Here is a 16,729-nt window from a genome sequence, read left to right on the forward strand (position 1 = left end):
GGAATCTTGAATTAAAGAAGAACAGAGTTTTTTGTTTCCTTCAAGATCTTGTGGAGATAATTGTCTAAAAAACTTGTTATCTGGTGTATTTTTACTACAAATCACTAGCTTAAAAATCACGGAGGAATAGATAGAATGGATGATAAAGAAAACATAATATGGAAAAGGTTTTTTTGTTTATTATCAGTGGCCATAAGGCTCTATATATACACAAAGATATATCCTTAAAGGATAGATGTAAATCTTACTAAATATATGCAATCAAATCACATATTTAGTGATTAGATTTTTTCTTGATTCCCAAGCTAAGAGATATGATTTGGTACAATCATATCCTACTATATCCTAACAATGGATCAACGCTTCATGCGCTTGCTCATATTGTCAAGTGGAGGTTCACCAAACTCTCTACCATTCAGAAGAAGAAAACAGCTTCTCACACTTGCTACTATGTGTGAAAGGGGTTAGGTTTTATCGTATACATAAACTACTAATGGTTTGCAAGAGTGATATTACTAGTAGCAACGTTTCCCTCTGCGGCAACCAAGAGCACCTGCAGTAGCAGTGATTGAGTCCACCATTGAGGCTGGTCTAGCTGGTAAGCTTAAGTCATGTGCTTTTTTTGCTGATGCTCCATCCCCTGATGGGGTGAAAAATGCTCCATTCACTAGAAGGTCATTTTCTGATCTCCAGTTCCACTTCTTCCACTCATTTTCTTCTGTGCCTACTCTTTTTGTTACCTGTCCAATTTTCAATCTTTGGAATTAATTAAAGATCAATTTTCTCTGTTTATAAGCAAGCATAAACACGGAAGAGTTGAACCTCCTTGGCGAAGCGGTTTTTAGGAGCAGCATATCTATTGCCTTGACTGATTATAGTTGGGTTTGCACTTCCTCCAATGGCATACATTTCCCAGTGTGTGTAATCGTTGTTAACCACATGGAAATACCCATACCTGCACCTGCATGAATATACTCAAAGTCTTTCTTAACTTGTACTGCAAGTAATATGCCTAATTGAACACAATGTGACATGCATTGTAGATCTTTACCTTGGCATTCTTTGTTTGAGCCCCTCTCGAAAATGGTTGTACGCAATGGTAACTTGCATCAGCTTGTCTCGTGTGTACGAATCAGCGTGGCCTAGCAACATCACCTGCCCCAACAATGTCATGATCAAGAAAACAGAGTTTTGTAATAATAGGAGAAGGGATTTTAGCTGTTTGATTAACCTCATTGTGGTGAGTGAAATGGTTATTGGAAATGGTAATGGCAGTGGAACCCGAGACAACATCAACAAGACCATCAGCACAGTTAGAGAGAGAATTGTGGTCGATCCAGTTATGACTTGACCCAAATATATTTATACCATCACCATCAGCCATATCCCTCAGTTCGTAGTGACTTGGCGAGGTTATGACACTTGTGTTACCAGTTATCTTGCAATCGTGAATGTGCAAGCCATGAATGATAACGTTGGTTATATTCTGGATTGTTATGCAAGCACCATTGGCGATGTGGACGTTGGCACCACGAGCATCAATGGTTTTCATACTGTTCATGATCAGCTCTTCTTTCAACCTTATCACCATGTCTCTTTTAAAGATAATCCACAATGGCTCAACCTGGATCACTGCGTAGCGTAAAGTTCCTAGCTTTGGATCCACAACGTCCTCATCACTCGGGTCAGTGACCACATAGTAACGTCCATCACGACCACCGATAGCTTTACTTCCAAACCCTATCCCACAGTCAGCTAGGTGTTTACGTTTTTTGTACCAGTTAGGGTCACAACGCCAACAGTCATCTATCAGATTGCCATTTCCACATGAAAAGAAACCAAGCTTCCTCCTTGCAGTGATGTTCTGTTCACTCCTGCGTTTTAATACATTGAATGTAGAATGAACAAACAATGTTGTAAAAGGGCTTTGTTTTTTTGTTCATTTACCGGATTTAACCATAAAGCCATTTTGTTCCTACGTACCTAACATATTGAAATTTTTTGTTATCTATTTGAAGACAACAAAGTAGTTAATGTGGATCCTAAAAGCTAGTAGATGATAGAAATCAAAAGTCTCCACCAGAAGGATTTACACATTAACAACAGCGAAACTAATGAATGATAGCAACTCAATACCAAAAAAGTGTATATTTTCTCATGAAAGAAATTAATAAATGAGCGAGCAATGTTTTTTTCTGTTTTTCTTGGTATCTCCTGGAAGTCTCAATCCCACCAAATGGATCACCAATAATAATTTCACTAACCCACTGAACTGAAAATTTCTTAGTCAAATTTTTACTAAGATTGTACTATATGCTTCCCTCTCTCATAAAAATGTTAAGAATTTCTAACTACAAATTTAGTGAAAAAACATTCCAAAGGTATAATAAATGCATTCACATAACATATGGAAACTCACATCTGAATAAGGGCAGCGACCTCATGTGCAACTTTGTCTGGATCAGGAACTGCGTGTTCATTCAACTCTACACCGTGAAGCCTGATCAGTGACAACCAAACCAACCACAAATTAATTTCTAAACACAACAAAAACAACAAACTACTTAAACATGTAAATGAATTTCACACGCAAGTAATCATATTAATAAACCAAACATTTTCTTCGTTAATAAAAATATTTACTCACGTGGAATATATTAAAAACAATTTCGTAAAAAAAAAAGAAGTGTAACGAACAGAGAAAAGCTCAACCGTTGGATCCTTTTTCTAATGAAATGGGCAGTAAAGTTGGTTAACCCAACGGTTGGAAATGAATCTGACGTTTGGAATCGACGAATAAAGAGTAAAAAGATGGTGTGATTCTCTGTTTACCTGGTCGCTATTGTTGAAATGTTAAAGCTCTGTGAGTGTGAGTCCTCTGTTTTTAGCTTCCTAGAAAGAAAGCAAATAAAAGTTAGTTCAGAATCCATAGACTAGTAAAAACATGAGGATGCTCAGAAAAAAAAAAAAACAGAGGAAGCATTGGAAAAAAGTAGCTAAAAATGTGAAATTGAGAACAAGAACAGAGATATATTTAGGTACAGAGACGAGTTAGAGACAAGAGAGACCTTGAGGGAGAGACTTCCTTGTTCCATGTGAGAAAGCAGACAACGAAGATGAAGAAGATCAAGACGAAACAAGAAGCACTGGTCAGTTTCTGAGAAGACGGCGCCATTGTAATTTGTGAGAGAGAGAGAGAGAGAGTAGCACAAGCTCCAAGAAAACCGTCACTAATAACCAAAAAAAGAAGAAGAAAACCGTCACTCCTTATATACTGCGGAAACGAACGTTAACGTCGTCGTTAAATTGACGCCGCTACTAAACGGAGGAATTTTTTTTTAACTCTGTTTGAATAAATTACAAAACTAAACCACGTCCACTTGTAACTTGTTATTGGTTAAGGTCACAATTCTGCCACTAAATTAAAGATGAATGTCTACTAATATCAGAGCCGTGCCTCAATGGGAATAAAAGAAAATTTGGCCGTACTCACAATTTTGGAGAAAATTGAAGACTATATCTTAAACATTATATAGTAAAATTTAGGGTAAACATTCTCTCTTCACAACGTTGTTTGTTGTTCTCTCGCTTTTAATTCTATCGTCGTTGCCAACTATTTAGTTCTTAATCATTCGATGATCATTACTTAAATTCCATTACTTGATTACACTCGTAAGTTTTTAATTTATAGAAGATACATGTCATAAGTAAGATTAAGCGATTTAGTTGTTTTATATATCGAAAGAGAATTTGGTTAGAAAAGTTTATTTTGAATGTTTGGATAACAATATTGTAAAGAAGAAAGGAAAAGATTTTTTAATATATATTTTGTTGTTTATTTTTTGACAACATTGTTATATTACTAGTGTTTATTACTTTTTGACATTTCATTTTATTGAATTGGAGAATTCTGTTTTTTTACCGCCTCCGGCCACAGTTTATGTCCGCACGGCTCTGACTAATATAGATGTTAAGCTTTATGATGGAGCAAGCAAGCATTAAGGAATTAAAAGGCACGATTGGAACCTAAAACGAGGAAATTAAGACACGTTTATAAAAAAGTTTATGCCTTACTATTTTTTGGTTGCGTTAATCAATTTTTATGTTTTCTTTTGTCAATTACGTAATGTTGGAGGAAAACCTTTATCAACCGAAAGCTATCACTCATCGCTTAATTAAGAGTTCTTTCAAACCGGCTTTTATTATCTGTTGATTGCTGTTACGATAAAATGTAAAAAGGGCGAGGTTATACCCTTGTGAAGTATTGTGATTTTAATTTGTTTTGTTTGATATTGTGTTATTCGTAGCTTTGAATTTGGAGAAAGTGTAAGTGAAATCGGTTACATATATAGACAATCAGGCTAAGAGATTATGTAGTTATTGATTTAATCTTTCATATAAAGTAATGATGGAAACAAAGTGTATCTATCAGGTGATTGTCTCCATAATCATTTTGGAAAGAGGAACGGAATTGACACTCGTCTAGATAATAGGAACAATGGTAAGATATCACGACCCACAAGAAGCAAAGCTTTTGAAGATATGTCACAAAAACAAAAAAAGAAGATCGTACTTTTTAAGATTACGTCGGTTAGATAAGTAGTACCGATTTTGTTCTATCAAGAATAGAGTCAAGAGCAAGTGGTAGATTTACAGGCGGGAAATGAAAGCTGAAAGAACATGCACGCAAGGACTTTGACCAGTCATGTAAAAATGTCAAAGGTGGTAGGAATCTTATTAGATGTTTCTCTCTGTATATAATAAGCTACACCTACATCATGAGAAGGACCATCTTCTTTTGTATCTTTGGATTCTCTTGCGATTTTGTATTTGACCGCAATCACTTTTTTGGTGGATTCTCTGTTTTTTTTTTTTTGTTAGTCTACCTCACACTTGATAGTACAGTTGACTTGAATGTTATCGTAAAATGTTCGAAATGATGTAGAGTAAATTTCTGTAGCTCTTTGTTTAAGTAAAAGAGTAATACGTTACGTGACCATGGAAGAATATCATGATGATAATTAGTAAGCGTCTAAGAGAGATATATATGAACATATCAAGATAAAAGGACAATGAAAATGGTAATTAAATTGTTGTTATTTAATTCAATTCATGTTGATGGCCCAACAAATTTTCTTTATGATAAGTGGACAAGTGGTATAGAGGCCCAACTATTATATTTTCAATTATTCGACCACAACAATAAATAACGATTATGCAACGAAATTACTTTTTGTCTGATTTTACAAAAACGATTGCACGTTCAAATTTTGATTATCTACCATGTTGGGATTTATGTAGATTTCTATTGGGCCATATGTTATATTAGTGGACTTGTGTATTGTATACTATGCCGTTATACATATTTGATTGTCTGTAATTGCCTTTGTGAATTCAATAAGAAAGGATATTCTATATTCATAGAATTTCTCTTTTATTAATTGCGTGTAGAATGAATCTGCCCGATATGAAAACACTTCCTAACATAGTGGTCATATATGGCCTCAAGTAGTCAAGTTCGCCCACGGTAACACGCCTTTCACAGAGATAAGAGTCCCTAGGACTCTAACAAGACTCTCACAACTTATTCCTATTTGAAATCTCTCTGTTTCTTTTTTTGATAAGAAAGAAATCTCTATGTTAATTTTAGATATTTCGAGGTATTAAGACGGATATAAGATGAATCCAACTAACTTGCCTTTCTTAAATAAATAAAGCATAACACATGCAATATAATCTCTGCTAATAATAAGTTCCATGTGCATGCCCAAAATGCATAACCTCCTCATCCGATGAAACACACGAAGCGATAATTTGGCCCGACAAAGCAAACAAGAAACTAAAGTTGGGTATCGAACTTAGTCCAGAGAAACGTGTCCGGGTGCTTCATTCACTAGTTCACCGCACTGATTGATTCTTTTGGACGCAAGAAGACATGCTGAGAATCTACCCCAACATCAATACTCACAATCTCATCACGGATCCTAGGTTCACCCAAGTCAAACAGGATCGAAAACATTTGCCCGCAAACATAACCAAGTCGTTGTAGAGAGGTCAAGAAACTGATAGATGAAGGAATAAATCAAAGAGATATGCTTACCGGTTTACTTATATTATCTAGTAAAATTTGAGTTTCTAGATATTCTTGCCTTTTAAACAAAAAAAATTACAAAATTACTTTTGATATAAAAATTGTAGCTATCCAATATCACTTCTGAGATCAGTGAAAATTACTTTTGATTTTACCATATCGAACTCAAGTCCTACCAAAACAACCAAAACCCCAGCTGAATGTTAATTAAGGTTTTTCAGTTTTACTTATTCCGCATACTCAGGGCTTGATTGGAACCACATATACTAGAGCATTAGCATTATGCAGCATTAGCATTATGGTGCATATGCTCTGAGTAATATAACACATTTAGTTGATTGGTATAACAGTAGAGTATTAGATATTATATTTATATTAATATATGACATTAATTAAAAAATATAATTTAAATGTGTTTCATTTTTAAAATTAATTATCACTCATTGTTATATAAATTTTAAAAATATATTTTACATTTAATATATTTAATAAATTGTTATATATATAAATGTATAATTTAATAATTTTTAATTATATATTTCTAATGTAACACATTAATTACAAATAATTAATATATATTATATTTTTTTTATAAAAGTTTATATCTATATTTGGATTTTTAATTTCAATAAATTTTTAAAATATATATAATATAATAGATTAAACTAAAATAAAACAATAATATATATTATAAACATTATATCCACATTAATATTTTAAAGTATTAAATAAATTATTATATTATTTTACATAATAACATTAAGTAGTTTTTAATATATTATCTTATAACAAATAAATTTATCTTTTATGAAATCATAATTTTCTATTTTTACAAAATAAATTAATTATTTAAAATGATTTTAATATATATTAATATTTTAGAGTTATATGCTTGGGGAATGCTTCAAATAAAAGCATACAAGAAGAAAGCATATGAGAGCATCTGCAGCTTCTAAATGCTCCCTTATATGCTCTCCTAATAAATGTTGATTGGATGATAAAATTAAAAAAAAGCTTCCAATCAAGGCATCATAAGTGAGCATACCAGAAAGTGAAGAATATATCCATATGGGTTAAACACATTAGGTATTATTACTTTTGGGAGACAGACACTAAGTATTAACTATAAAGTGAGTTTTTTCTGACATAAGTGGATTTAATTGCATTTTCAGAAACTTCTGCCCCGAAAAGTCCAATAGTCTATGCACAATACAAATTCAGAAGATTAATTGAAGTGTCAACCTCCTCCTAATTATCTTTATAATCTTGTTTCATTTTACATTCATGTATATATATATAAATATACGCATACATATATTGTTTTTGCTGATGTCAAATACACGTATAGTTCTTGTATGTAAATATATATTGGCTTTAGATGATCACATATGATCGGAACAAACATCATTACATCAACCATGCAATATTTTACAATCGATCTATACGAACTGTGAGAGAACGGAACAAGTGGAACAATCAACCTCCACTTCGCTCCAACGTTTGGTTTCTGAATTATATGTCGTTTACATTAATTAGCTAGCCAACCTTGTTCCCCAGTACAATGGTTTTCATATGGTATCCTTAAATCACTTTAAATACAAGTATCAAACAAAGAAGCGTTGAAAGGAGAATTAATAATTAATCAAACATAATTAGGAAATATCCTCCTTATACATTCAACACTGCAATACACAAGAAGATAGATACACATAGCATTATCTTGTTCTTCAGTTATCAAAGTTACCTGTTGTGAAGTGGATTTGGACCCGTGGGAATTACTCTTTTTGAGTCCAGAGCCGAAGAGTTTGTGATTGTTCTCATGGAGTCATACTTAAGAACTTGTTGTTCTTCTTCTTCTTCATATGATCCATTCTTCATCAGTAAACTCCGCATTGAAGCTGATTCTGAGTGATGAGTGAAGGCAAGAATAAGGAGAGAAGAAGCCAATATCATCATACCTTTCATCTTCATTTCCTAGTTTTGGTCGTTTTTGTTTGTTTGATGGGGATATAATGGGAATGAAGGGAAGCAAAAGTTAGATTGTTATAAATAGCGACGTTTGATAAAAGGGCAAAGAGAATTAGAGTGAATATATTTATATACAAGCTACGGTGCATTTAAAAAATAAATCTATGAAACCATGTAACTAAATGAAACCATATTTTAGCTTATAAATAATTAGGTAATTATGTGGAAATCATGCATGTTCCTTTTTTCCTCGGTTCACTATGTAAAAAGGTCTTTTTACTTATGTCTTTGATTTGAAGGTTCATAAGTCACAGCCTCATTAAGTGAGCCTGTGGACACATATATGGTAACAGTTATAAAGCCGACAAGTTATAATTGAACACAATAAATAGTTTTTCTCTCTAATGAATAAAAACCCAAACATTCTGCTTCCGTTGATGAGGTCTAAACATTTACGATTCACTACGGACGACGAATCGTCATAGATTTGTCAAACATTTCTAACATTTTCAAAAGAAAAATTGTTACTTTTCTCACGACATGCATCATGCAAATTAATAAGTATGATTTAAAATTAGTATGTGTTTTATTAGGTGAAGAAGAATAGGAGAAAGTGAGAATCCTTTGAAGCAAAGCACATGGAAAGTGTATTATTTCAGAAGTGAGAATTAAAGCAAGTGAAGAGGTGAAAATGGAACCCATGCTTACTTGCTTCCTCTCCTACTAGCCACTTTCAATTTCCATCAAACGCATTAACTTCTCTTTTTTCCCTCATTTTCAACTTCACACCATCCCTATTCTTTCAATTTATCGACTTTCCAATATAGTATTTGTGAAACTTAGCAGTCAATATATACCACATGTTTATTTTTAGGGTATCATCGAAACAATAAAATTTAGCAGTCAATAAATAAGCAAAATATTTACTGTATATATATCACTTGTTTATCGAACAAACTTAAACAAACGACATGAGAGTTTAAATGCAGACATGTTGAAAGAAAACTTCAAACTATCTTGTCCATGTATATTAATATAGTAACTATCTAGAATATTTGTGTAACCCTAACTTTTGAATTTGTACGATACAAAAGGGTAAGTAAACCAAATTATCTGTATTAAGTCTCTGAACAGAACGATCATTCGTTTGATGTAGAGAAAATTGCAAAAAAATCAAGTAAACTAATAACATCATAATCTTTATTAAAAAAAAAACACATTCAGATTTATCAATAGTATATATTATCTGTATTTTATTCGTCTACAGTGAAGTGGACTTTTATTTAATGCTATCGTCTTAACAAAAAATTTCAAATACCTCTTGGTGGGATCGATATTATATATTTAAAAATTGGCACATTGGTTAAAAGCGTTAGTCAAATGGTGGATTGTGAAATCTATATATGTAACTAGCTTTCTAAATAAAAGGTTATTTGTTTTACAATTTCAAAACACGTGTCAAATGAAAATTTAATTTGGATCATTTTTAATCAATGGTTTCCCAATACTGTACTATTTAATACACACAAACAATGGTTCCTCTAGATTCGAAAGCTAAGTCGTTATTAACCTAGGTTTAGATATCTTGTCCAGTACAACAACATGTAAATTTAATTAATTACGGCAAAGAGTTTTATTCTCATAAATAAGATATTTCAAATATTTGCTTGTAATTTTATTTTATCAAACATATCGTACATATATTTTTGAAAACAAGCAATTTCGGAAGTTTATAAGTAAAACAAAAAAACAAAAAGATGATTTCTGAAGAACTGGCAAACTAGTGTGGATGAAGGCACATGTAAGCAAGAAGATAAAAGACAAGAGTTAATTTTAACGAAGCAAATTCTACGTAGACATAGACTAAGGGGCTATACTATTACTACCAAAAGCTGACAAATACAGTTAGGCATGAGTAAACATTAACTACTGTTAGATTTTGTGCAAACATTAAATGATGTGTTTGCATTTTGCATGTGTATGTATATACTGATTAGAGCATTTCGTAGCATGTGGCAAAGGTGCAATTTTACAAGTTTTTAAAGTTCTTTTCTAGTACTAAGTTGTGAATCTATAATGGGTATAATCCAATTCCTAGACCACTAGTTTGCTAATATATATATATATATATATATATAATACATGCTATAACTGCAAAAGTGATATGAACCCTAGGTTTGTGTTGTTTTATTGCTAAAAGATTGTTGGTGGCTCAATTTGTATTGTTTTCTTTATGTGTTATGAAGCCTCAGTTTTCAGAATCTGAGCTAATATTTCATCCGTAGAGGAAGATTCCTTTAACGTATGGTCGCGTAGCGTATGTTGGCTGCCTTGATTTGTCTGTATGACTGTATCCAAGGGTCTCCAGAAATGTAGATTGCTTTTAGTTCCTGGTTATTTGGCCAGGTTTTAAATTTAAGTTGGTTGTTGATCTTTCTTGTGTTCGGGTTTTGGTTCTGATCCTCAAGTATTAGTTCTCTTTGTTTCTGTATCTTTGTATGCATCTCCCTTACGGTTTAGTCTCCAAAGAACTCTTCCAACTATATATTTTTAGGGATTGAATATAAAATTTTAGATGGAAAAAACTGCAAAAAATGATGTTAAAAGTTTATATATACATAAGTTCATTTGGTTTGAGGGCACACCTTATGGGAGAGTCAAGGCACAGAAGGAGAAGAAAGAGACTAAACACGATCAGTAAAGATTTTGATCGAACATTTACAAACATATCTCTAGTTTTCTTATCGTAAATAACGAATAAGATAAGAAAGCACGACAAAAAAAATTTACAACAAATAAAAGGCTCTACAAAGTAAATTATTTTTAAGCAAAGTTTGAAAAAACATACATAGCCCAAATATAATGTAAGGTACAAGTAAAGCATAAATGTTTCTTTAAATTATTGATTTCTTCTTCCACTTCGTTCATTATTTTCAGTGAAAAACATACTAGTATTATTTTAATGTACGCGAAACAACATAAACTGATGTTAACCTTAAAACAAAACTTAAAACTACAACAAAACCTACGTCCATATCGATTTCAGGTTCTTTTTTCGTCTACCTTGTTTCCATCCACTTTACTTAGCGTATAGCCCTGTTTTAGAAATTGCTAGGCGCTAGTCGGGTGGTTGGGGTGGACCTAGCACCTAGCGAGAAAATCAGTGTTAAAACGGGGATTAATCGGGGATTAGTTTTAAGGTTATTTTATTAAATTATTAATAAATTAAAAATATATAGTACTAAATATATATATAATTCTATTTATGTGAAAAGAAAAATATCAAATAAAATATAAAACTATAGTATTGTCTTTAAAACTACGGTAAACACATAAAAACGTAATTTTAAAGAAAAAAATTATGATTTTAATTAAAAGTTTGTACATTAGTTATCGTAAAACATCATAAACTCTTAATTTAAATGTTTAAATAACAAAAATAAATATATTTGATTTATATTTGGCTCCAAAAATAATCGGTATATACAAAATTAAGCGGGAATTCATCGAATTAGACGGTATAATCGGATAATCGATGCTAGGCGGGGATTAGTCATTAATCAAGGCGGAGAGGGTGAGCCTAACAATTTTACGGGACGTAATCGGTACTAGGCGGAGATTTTTAAAACAGACACTAGCTAGTCCCGATCTCATTCGAATTTATAATTTTGTAAACATATTTTGATATTTTAATTCTCTCACGTATACCTAAAATGAAAAAAAATCCGACATGTAATTAACATATTTGTATTGGTGTAATACTGTAATTACTGTTTTAATTTAATACCATTAAAATCTCATACATACGCCAACATGTAGTGTGTTTTACATAAAGATTCAAAAAAAATCAGTTATTATAACGACAAACATATATATATATCAATTTATATGTAGTGAAATTTAATATTTGTAAACTATTGCAATACTTCTGAAACTCGTAGCTAGCTATAAATTTAAGATATTATTGTAAATTTTTTTTTTTTTTTTGCTATGTACGTGCGAGTAAGAAGAAGAGGGGATGAGGATTACTATAGGAGAGGCAAAAATTGGAAAAAAGGGATATCATTTCAATGTTAAATGGACCAATTATTAGAAGTCCAAGTTCAGCCTAACGAAGCCTATATCAAATTAGGAAACCAAGTCGGGTGAAAAGCAATAGCAAAATCAAACATCATTCTGTTTTAAATTCCAACAAGGTAAAATATATGTAACAACGTTACGCGATAGATTTGTGACAATATAGTCGATGGTGATATCCAGAAGCAGTTTTGAATGGTTGTGAAGTGTGCAACTGCACATACCAAATTTCGTTAACACACTTAATTATGAGCGGTTGAAGACAATCCGGTAAAATCATGTGTTCTCTACTGATTATTTTTTAATGGTTACACAGGTTTAAATTAGTCATTATTCTGTATAATATAAGGCCATTTTGTTTTTGCACATGGACAAACAAACTATGAACCATCCTCCTTGATAGTTAACTCTCTTAAGAATTACGACCGGCGATCATCTTGACTCTCTAAAAATGAGATGTTGAAGCTCACAAGCAAATGCATGTTGAATAATAAAATATTGTTACTAATTTTCATAGCAATTTTTGACACAATAGTTATAATTTTCAACATATAATTAAATTATATCTGATTAATTATCTGTGACAATATCAAGTGAGTTTTTAAGTCATGGGAAGTTTTCGGACATTCTAAAAATTGTGCATCTTTTAGCTTTTTTAGTTCTGTTCCATTTGGGGAAGGAAACAAATAAAATCTCCTCGACAGATGTTATGAGCCTCGTCCATAATTCCTCGTTTGTTATTATTTTTTTAAAAAAAATATAAAGAGAGGATAGATTGTGGATAACTAGTTGATCCAAAATCTCAACCACTATTTATTTGAATGGAGAGTTGTGAGTATTTTGGATTTTAAAAAAGATAGGTATCTATATGTTTTATTAGAAGTTAGTACATGTGTTGATAAGTTTTTGGATCCTTTCTTGTTTATGATGCTATGCACTTATGCTTATATGTATGTACATAGAGATTAGCTTTTTCCTCTACGTTCTTGTTTTGTTTTCCGCTGTTTCATTAGTTGATATTTTTAAAGCAACTAACACAATCAAGTTGTTGTGTGAGTAAACTATCAATATAGCAATGTTCTAAACTGGAAAGTATCATCAATATTATAAACTACGTCTCCTTATCGTAATCGTTCATAGATTAAGCTAAATCCAAAATCAATTAGCATCTTATCCGAAGTAGACTTCTACCAAAAAAAGTACTAAATCTAAACATGTTGGAAACCAATATAAAAAACAAAGTTATAGATCTTAAGATTGATAGAGATATGTTTAAGTTCAATATATTTTTTTCTAAATATCAAAAACATGGTTGCACATTTCAGAACTTATTATGTTTGATCTATCAATAAAACATATAATTGGATTTTTAAGAACTTTCTATTATAACATTTTTTCTTAAATATTATTAAAATGAAGTTCATGTTTAATATCGAGTTCTATTGACATCTATAGATCTGTTGTAGATTTTTTTTTGTACATTCTCCAAAAGAAAAAACTGGCGTAGATACTACACAAAAAGTTATCCAGTTTTAACTACGGATTTTATCCGAAATTGTTTTATAATATATTCTATTTTCGACTTGTTTTTTTAACAAATCAAGTCATTGGAAAACGCTTGTCATAAATGGGTTTTGGAATAAATATAGTCAAATTAAAAGGTAATCGGAAATTTCTAACCCATAGAAAAGTAAAGTCAAAAAGTATTCGAGCATCTGTACAAATTTCTGATCAACTAATTTACTAAATTAAAATATATTAACAAATTATACTCGCATTTACTAATTTTCATGGCGATCTTAAAAACTAACACTCCACAACTCTTTTTTCACAGCCAGTTTCCCAAAATTGTCTCTGCACCAAATATCAAAACACATACTTTACAGTTTACAATTGAAACCCACAAGACTTATGTATATATAGTAAGGGTTTATTTGTTGTTCTTGTTAGGAAACACAGTTTACCTTCAATGATGAATCTAGATTCCATTGACCCAATCATGGTATAGGTTTTTATTGAAATTATGCGAATAACTGAACAAACCTTTGAGTGATAGACTACTACACAAAAACTCCATAACAAATGCATGGCCCCATAGTTTTTCGAATACTATTATAGTCACTTAATTTTAGCTAGTGACAACTATCATTCATCGCTCTGGTGACATTTTATAGGGTCCCAAGTTTTATTGGCTGCAAAAACGTTATATGAAAAAAAAAAAAAATGGACCACTTCAACCTTATTACTAATAGTTACAAATTTTTCAATTATAAAAGTAACACACAAATTAATTAGTGGAATCTGAAACATTAATGTTTTGCTTTTGGATCACGTGGGACAATGAGTTTTTTTTCGGTTACTTCTAACTTCGTTCTAACTTCTAAACCAATAATTCTAATTCTAAATTTGTTACAAAGTCACGGAGTCCTTAGCGTGTCAAAGGTAATGATTTAGATTATTGCTGTTTCAGTATGTAACGACAATATAGATAAATAACATTTGAATCAAAATTGAATGTTGTTATATATAATAAAGTTTGAAATAAAACACACATGAAAGTGGTACATTACCAACATTTTAAAGTTTTATCACGTTACGATAAACTCATTACGGTACTAGAAATTGGACTTCTTTGTTTATATCATCATCAGCTACATTTTATGAATAATTTAGAGAATCATTACTAAAACTAATAATAATTACGCTAAAGAAGCCAACACCACTAAAATAATCAATATGAGTAACTTAAACTAGGGGTTGCATTACAATTGCGATCAGGAAACTTGTTCTTTCAACTGATTCTCGCTCACGAACGTTCCATGGAAACCGTAAGGTACCCTCTCCGGCAGACGCACCACGGCGACTTGCTTCATATCCGTTGCATCAACCACGACAAACTCCGACTCGTTTCTTTCTTCGTCCGTAACAAACCCCATTACATAACCTTCGTCTTCTCCATCCTTTTCTGGTACAAAATACGGTTCGCCACCAAACCGGCCAGGTCCGTAATTAAACTTTGTAACGGTGCCGTTTTCAATATCCACCTTAGCGATGCCACTGCATTTAGGCCAAGGATCAGCTATTGCCAAGTAAACAAACCGGTTTTGCCGTCCCACGAAACTGCGGTTTATTTGACCCGCTTCTAAATTTATCCCGGTTACAATAACCCTCCGGTTCGATTCTTTTGTCCGCATGTTTAACCGGATCTCACTTAACTCAATCCGGGTTGGTTCTCCTGATTCACTGAAGATCGTGTCGGGTGGACTCATACACGACCCGAGTACGACAATAACCGGATCTCCATCTTCGGTTCTCTCTTCCCACGCGTTCCATAGATGGAAACAGAAACAATCCGGTACGTCGACCCAATTTATACCCGACCCGGTCTGATCCTGCTTTGACAAAACCCCAAATCTCGACATTTTCTCTTTATCGTAGATAACCGGTGACCCGCCCCGAATCATTTCGGTTAATTTGAATACCATTTGCTGATCCGGTATGACGACAAAATTCTCGGTTATGGCGAAATCATGAATCATCGTAGGTTCCGGGAGCGTGATGTCCACGTCACGTGTCTTTTTCCCGCACGTGTCGAATTTAAGATACCTGAGATGAGGTTTCCTCAAAACGTTGTAGCTCAGCGTGTGCAGATCACCTGTGGTAGCGTCCACCTTAGGATGCGCTATCACTGAGAAGTCGACCTGATCGTCGAACCCGAACCGTCCGATCGTCTCGAGGTCTCCTTGACCGTCGATCTTCACTTGGTAAGGGAGATCATCTTCCGACATGGCTAATAACCTCCCGTTGAAGAAGACAAGACCGGCGTTGGCTACACCCATGCCACGTGTACCGTCCACGAGACCTATCCCAGCTCGAGCGGCGAAGAGAGCGAGTCGAGCTAGACCGGAATGGCCGTGAAGCTCGCCGATTGGTTTAGGAAAAACCGATCTTCCAAGCTTGGTTTCTTCAACAAGCCGGTTCGTTTTAGTGTACCGACAGCTGTAACTAACCTTGTTATCAGAACCGATACTAACGGCGTGAATCATTCCGTCACCGTCAAACAAATGATGTCCGGCTAACGGTGGAAACATAGGGTTAGCGCCGTTACGTACGTAAACTCCTCGTAGACAAGAAGGAATCTGACCAACGACTTCTAAACCGTTTTGAACCGGACATTCTTGAACCGGAGCGAAGTTACCTGATAATTGAACCGCTGGATCGGTCGGTTTAGGAAGCGGTCGATTCTGCTCCATCGGTATGACGATAGAGGACTCTATCTTGTCGAGCATCGAAGCCGCTAGCTTCTGGAGAGGGTTTAAGTTTGGATGGGTTGGTTTGAGCTTAACCGGTGGTGGCGTGACCGGAGATTTGAAGAGAGGAGGGAGATCAGGAAGTGTTGTTATCTTGAAAGGGTTGATAAGAACTCTTCGGGAGATGTTTACATTTTTGGTTTGTGGAAGTAAATGAGAATGAGAAGAAGAAGTCTTCGAACGAAGAAGATCAGAACGAAGAGAGTGTTGCATGGTGGGTTACTTTGTGAGCGACCTTAAGCATAAACATGAAAAGTATTGTCACGTTTTATAAGTAAAGGTT

At 33.3% G+C, this 16,729-nt stretch overlaps 3 protein-coding genes across 3 annotated transcripts; all 3 read right to left on the minus strand.

Annotated features, from left to right (window-relative positions):
- LOC104766315 (probable pectate lyase 9) lies at positions 305-3,219 on the minus strand. Its single transcript, XM_010490176.2, has 7 exons — positions 3,069-3,219; positions 2,833-2,892; positions 2,420-2,500; positions 1,232-1,874; positions 1,052-1,155; positions 823-961; positions 305-740 (listed from the first exon to the last, which is right to left on the minus strand). Exons 1-7 carry the CDS (start codon positions 3,173-3,175, stop codon positions 516-518), a joined length of 1,359 nt encoding a protein of 452 aa, XP_010488478.1. The 5' UTR covers positions 3,176-3,219; the 3' UTR covers positions 305-515.
- Positions 7,563-8,154, minus strand: LOC109131017 (CLAVATA3/ESR (CLE)-related protein 19). The gene has a single exon (XM_019241302.1). It carries the CDS (start codon positions 8,060-8,062, stop codon positions 7,832-7,834), a length of 231 nt encoding a protein of 76 aa, XP_019096847.1. The 5' UTR covers positions 8,063-8,154; the 3' UTR covers positions 7,563-7,831.
- On the minus strand, positions 14,749-16,715 carry LOC104766316 (9-cis-epoxycarotenoid dioxygenase NCED6, chloroplastic-like). The gene has a single exon (XM_010490177.2). It carries the CDS (start codon positions 16,657-16,659, stop codon positions 14,911-14,913), a length of 1,749 nt encoding a protein of 582 aa, XP_010488479.1. The 5' UTR covers positions 16,660-16,715; the 3' UTR covers positions 14,749-14,910.

Source organism: Camelina sativa, chromosome 19 (assembly GCF_000633955.1).
Source record: "Camelina sativa cultivar DH55 chromosome 19, Cs, whole genome shotgun sequence".
Classification (NCBI taxonomy): domain Eukaryota; kingdom Viridiplantae; phylum Streptophyta; class Magnoliopsida; order Brassicales; family Brassicaceae; genus Camelina; species Camelina sativa.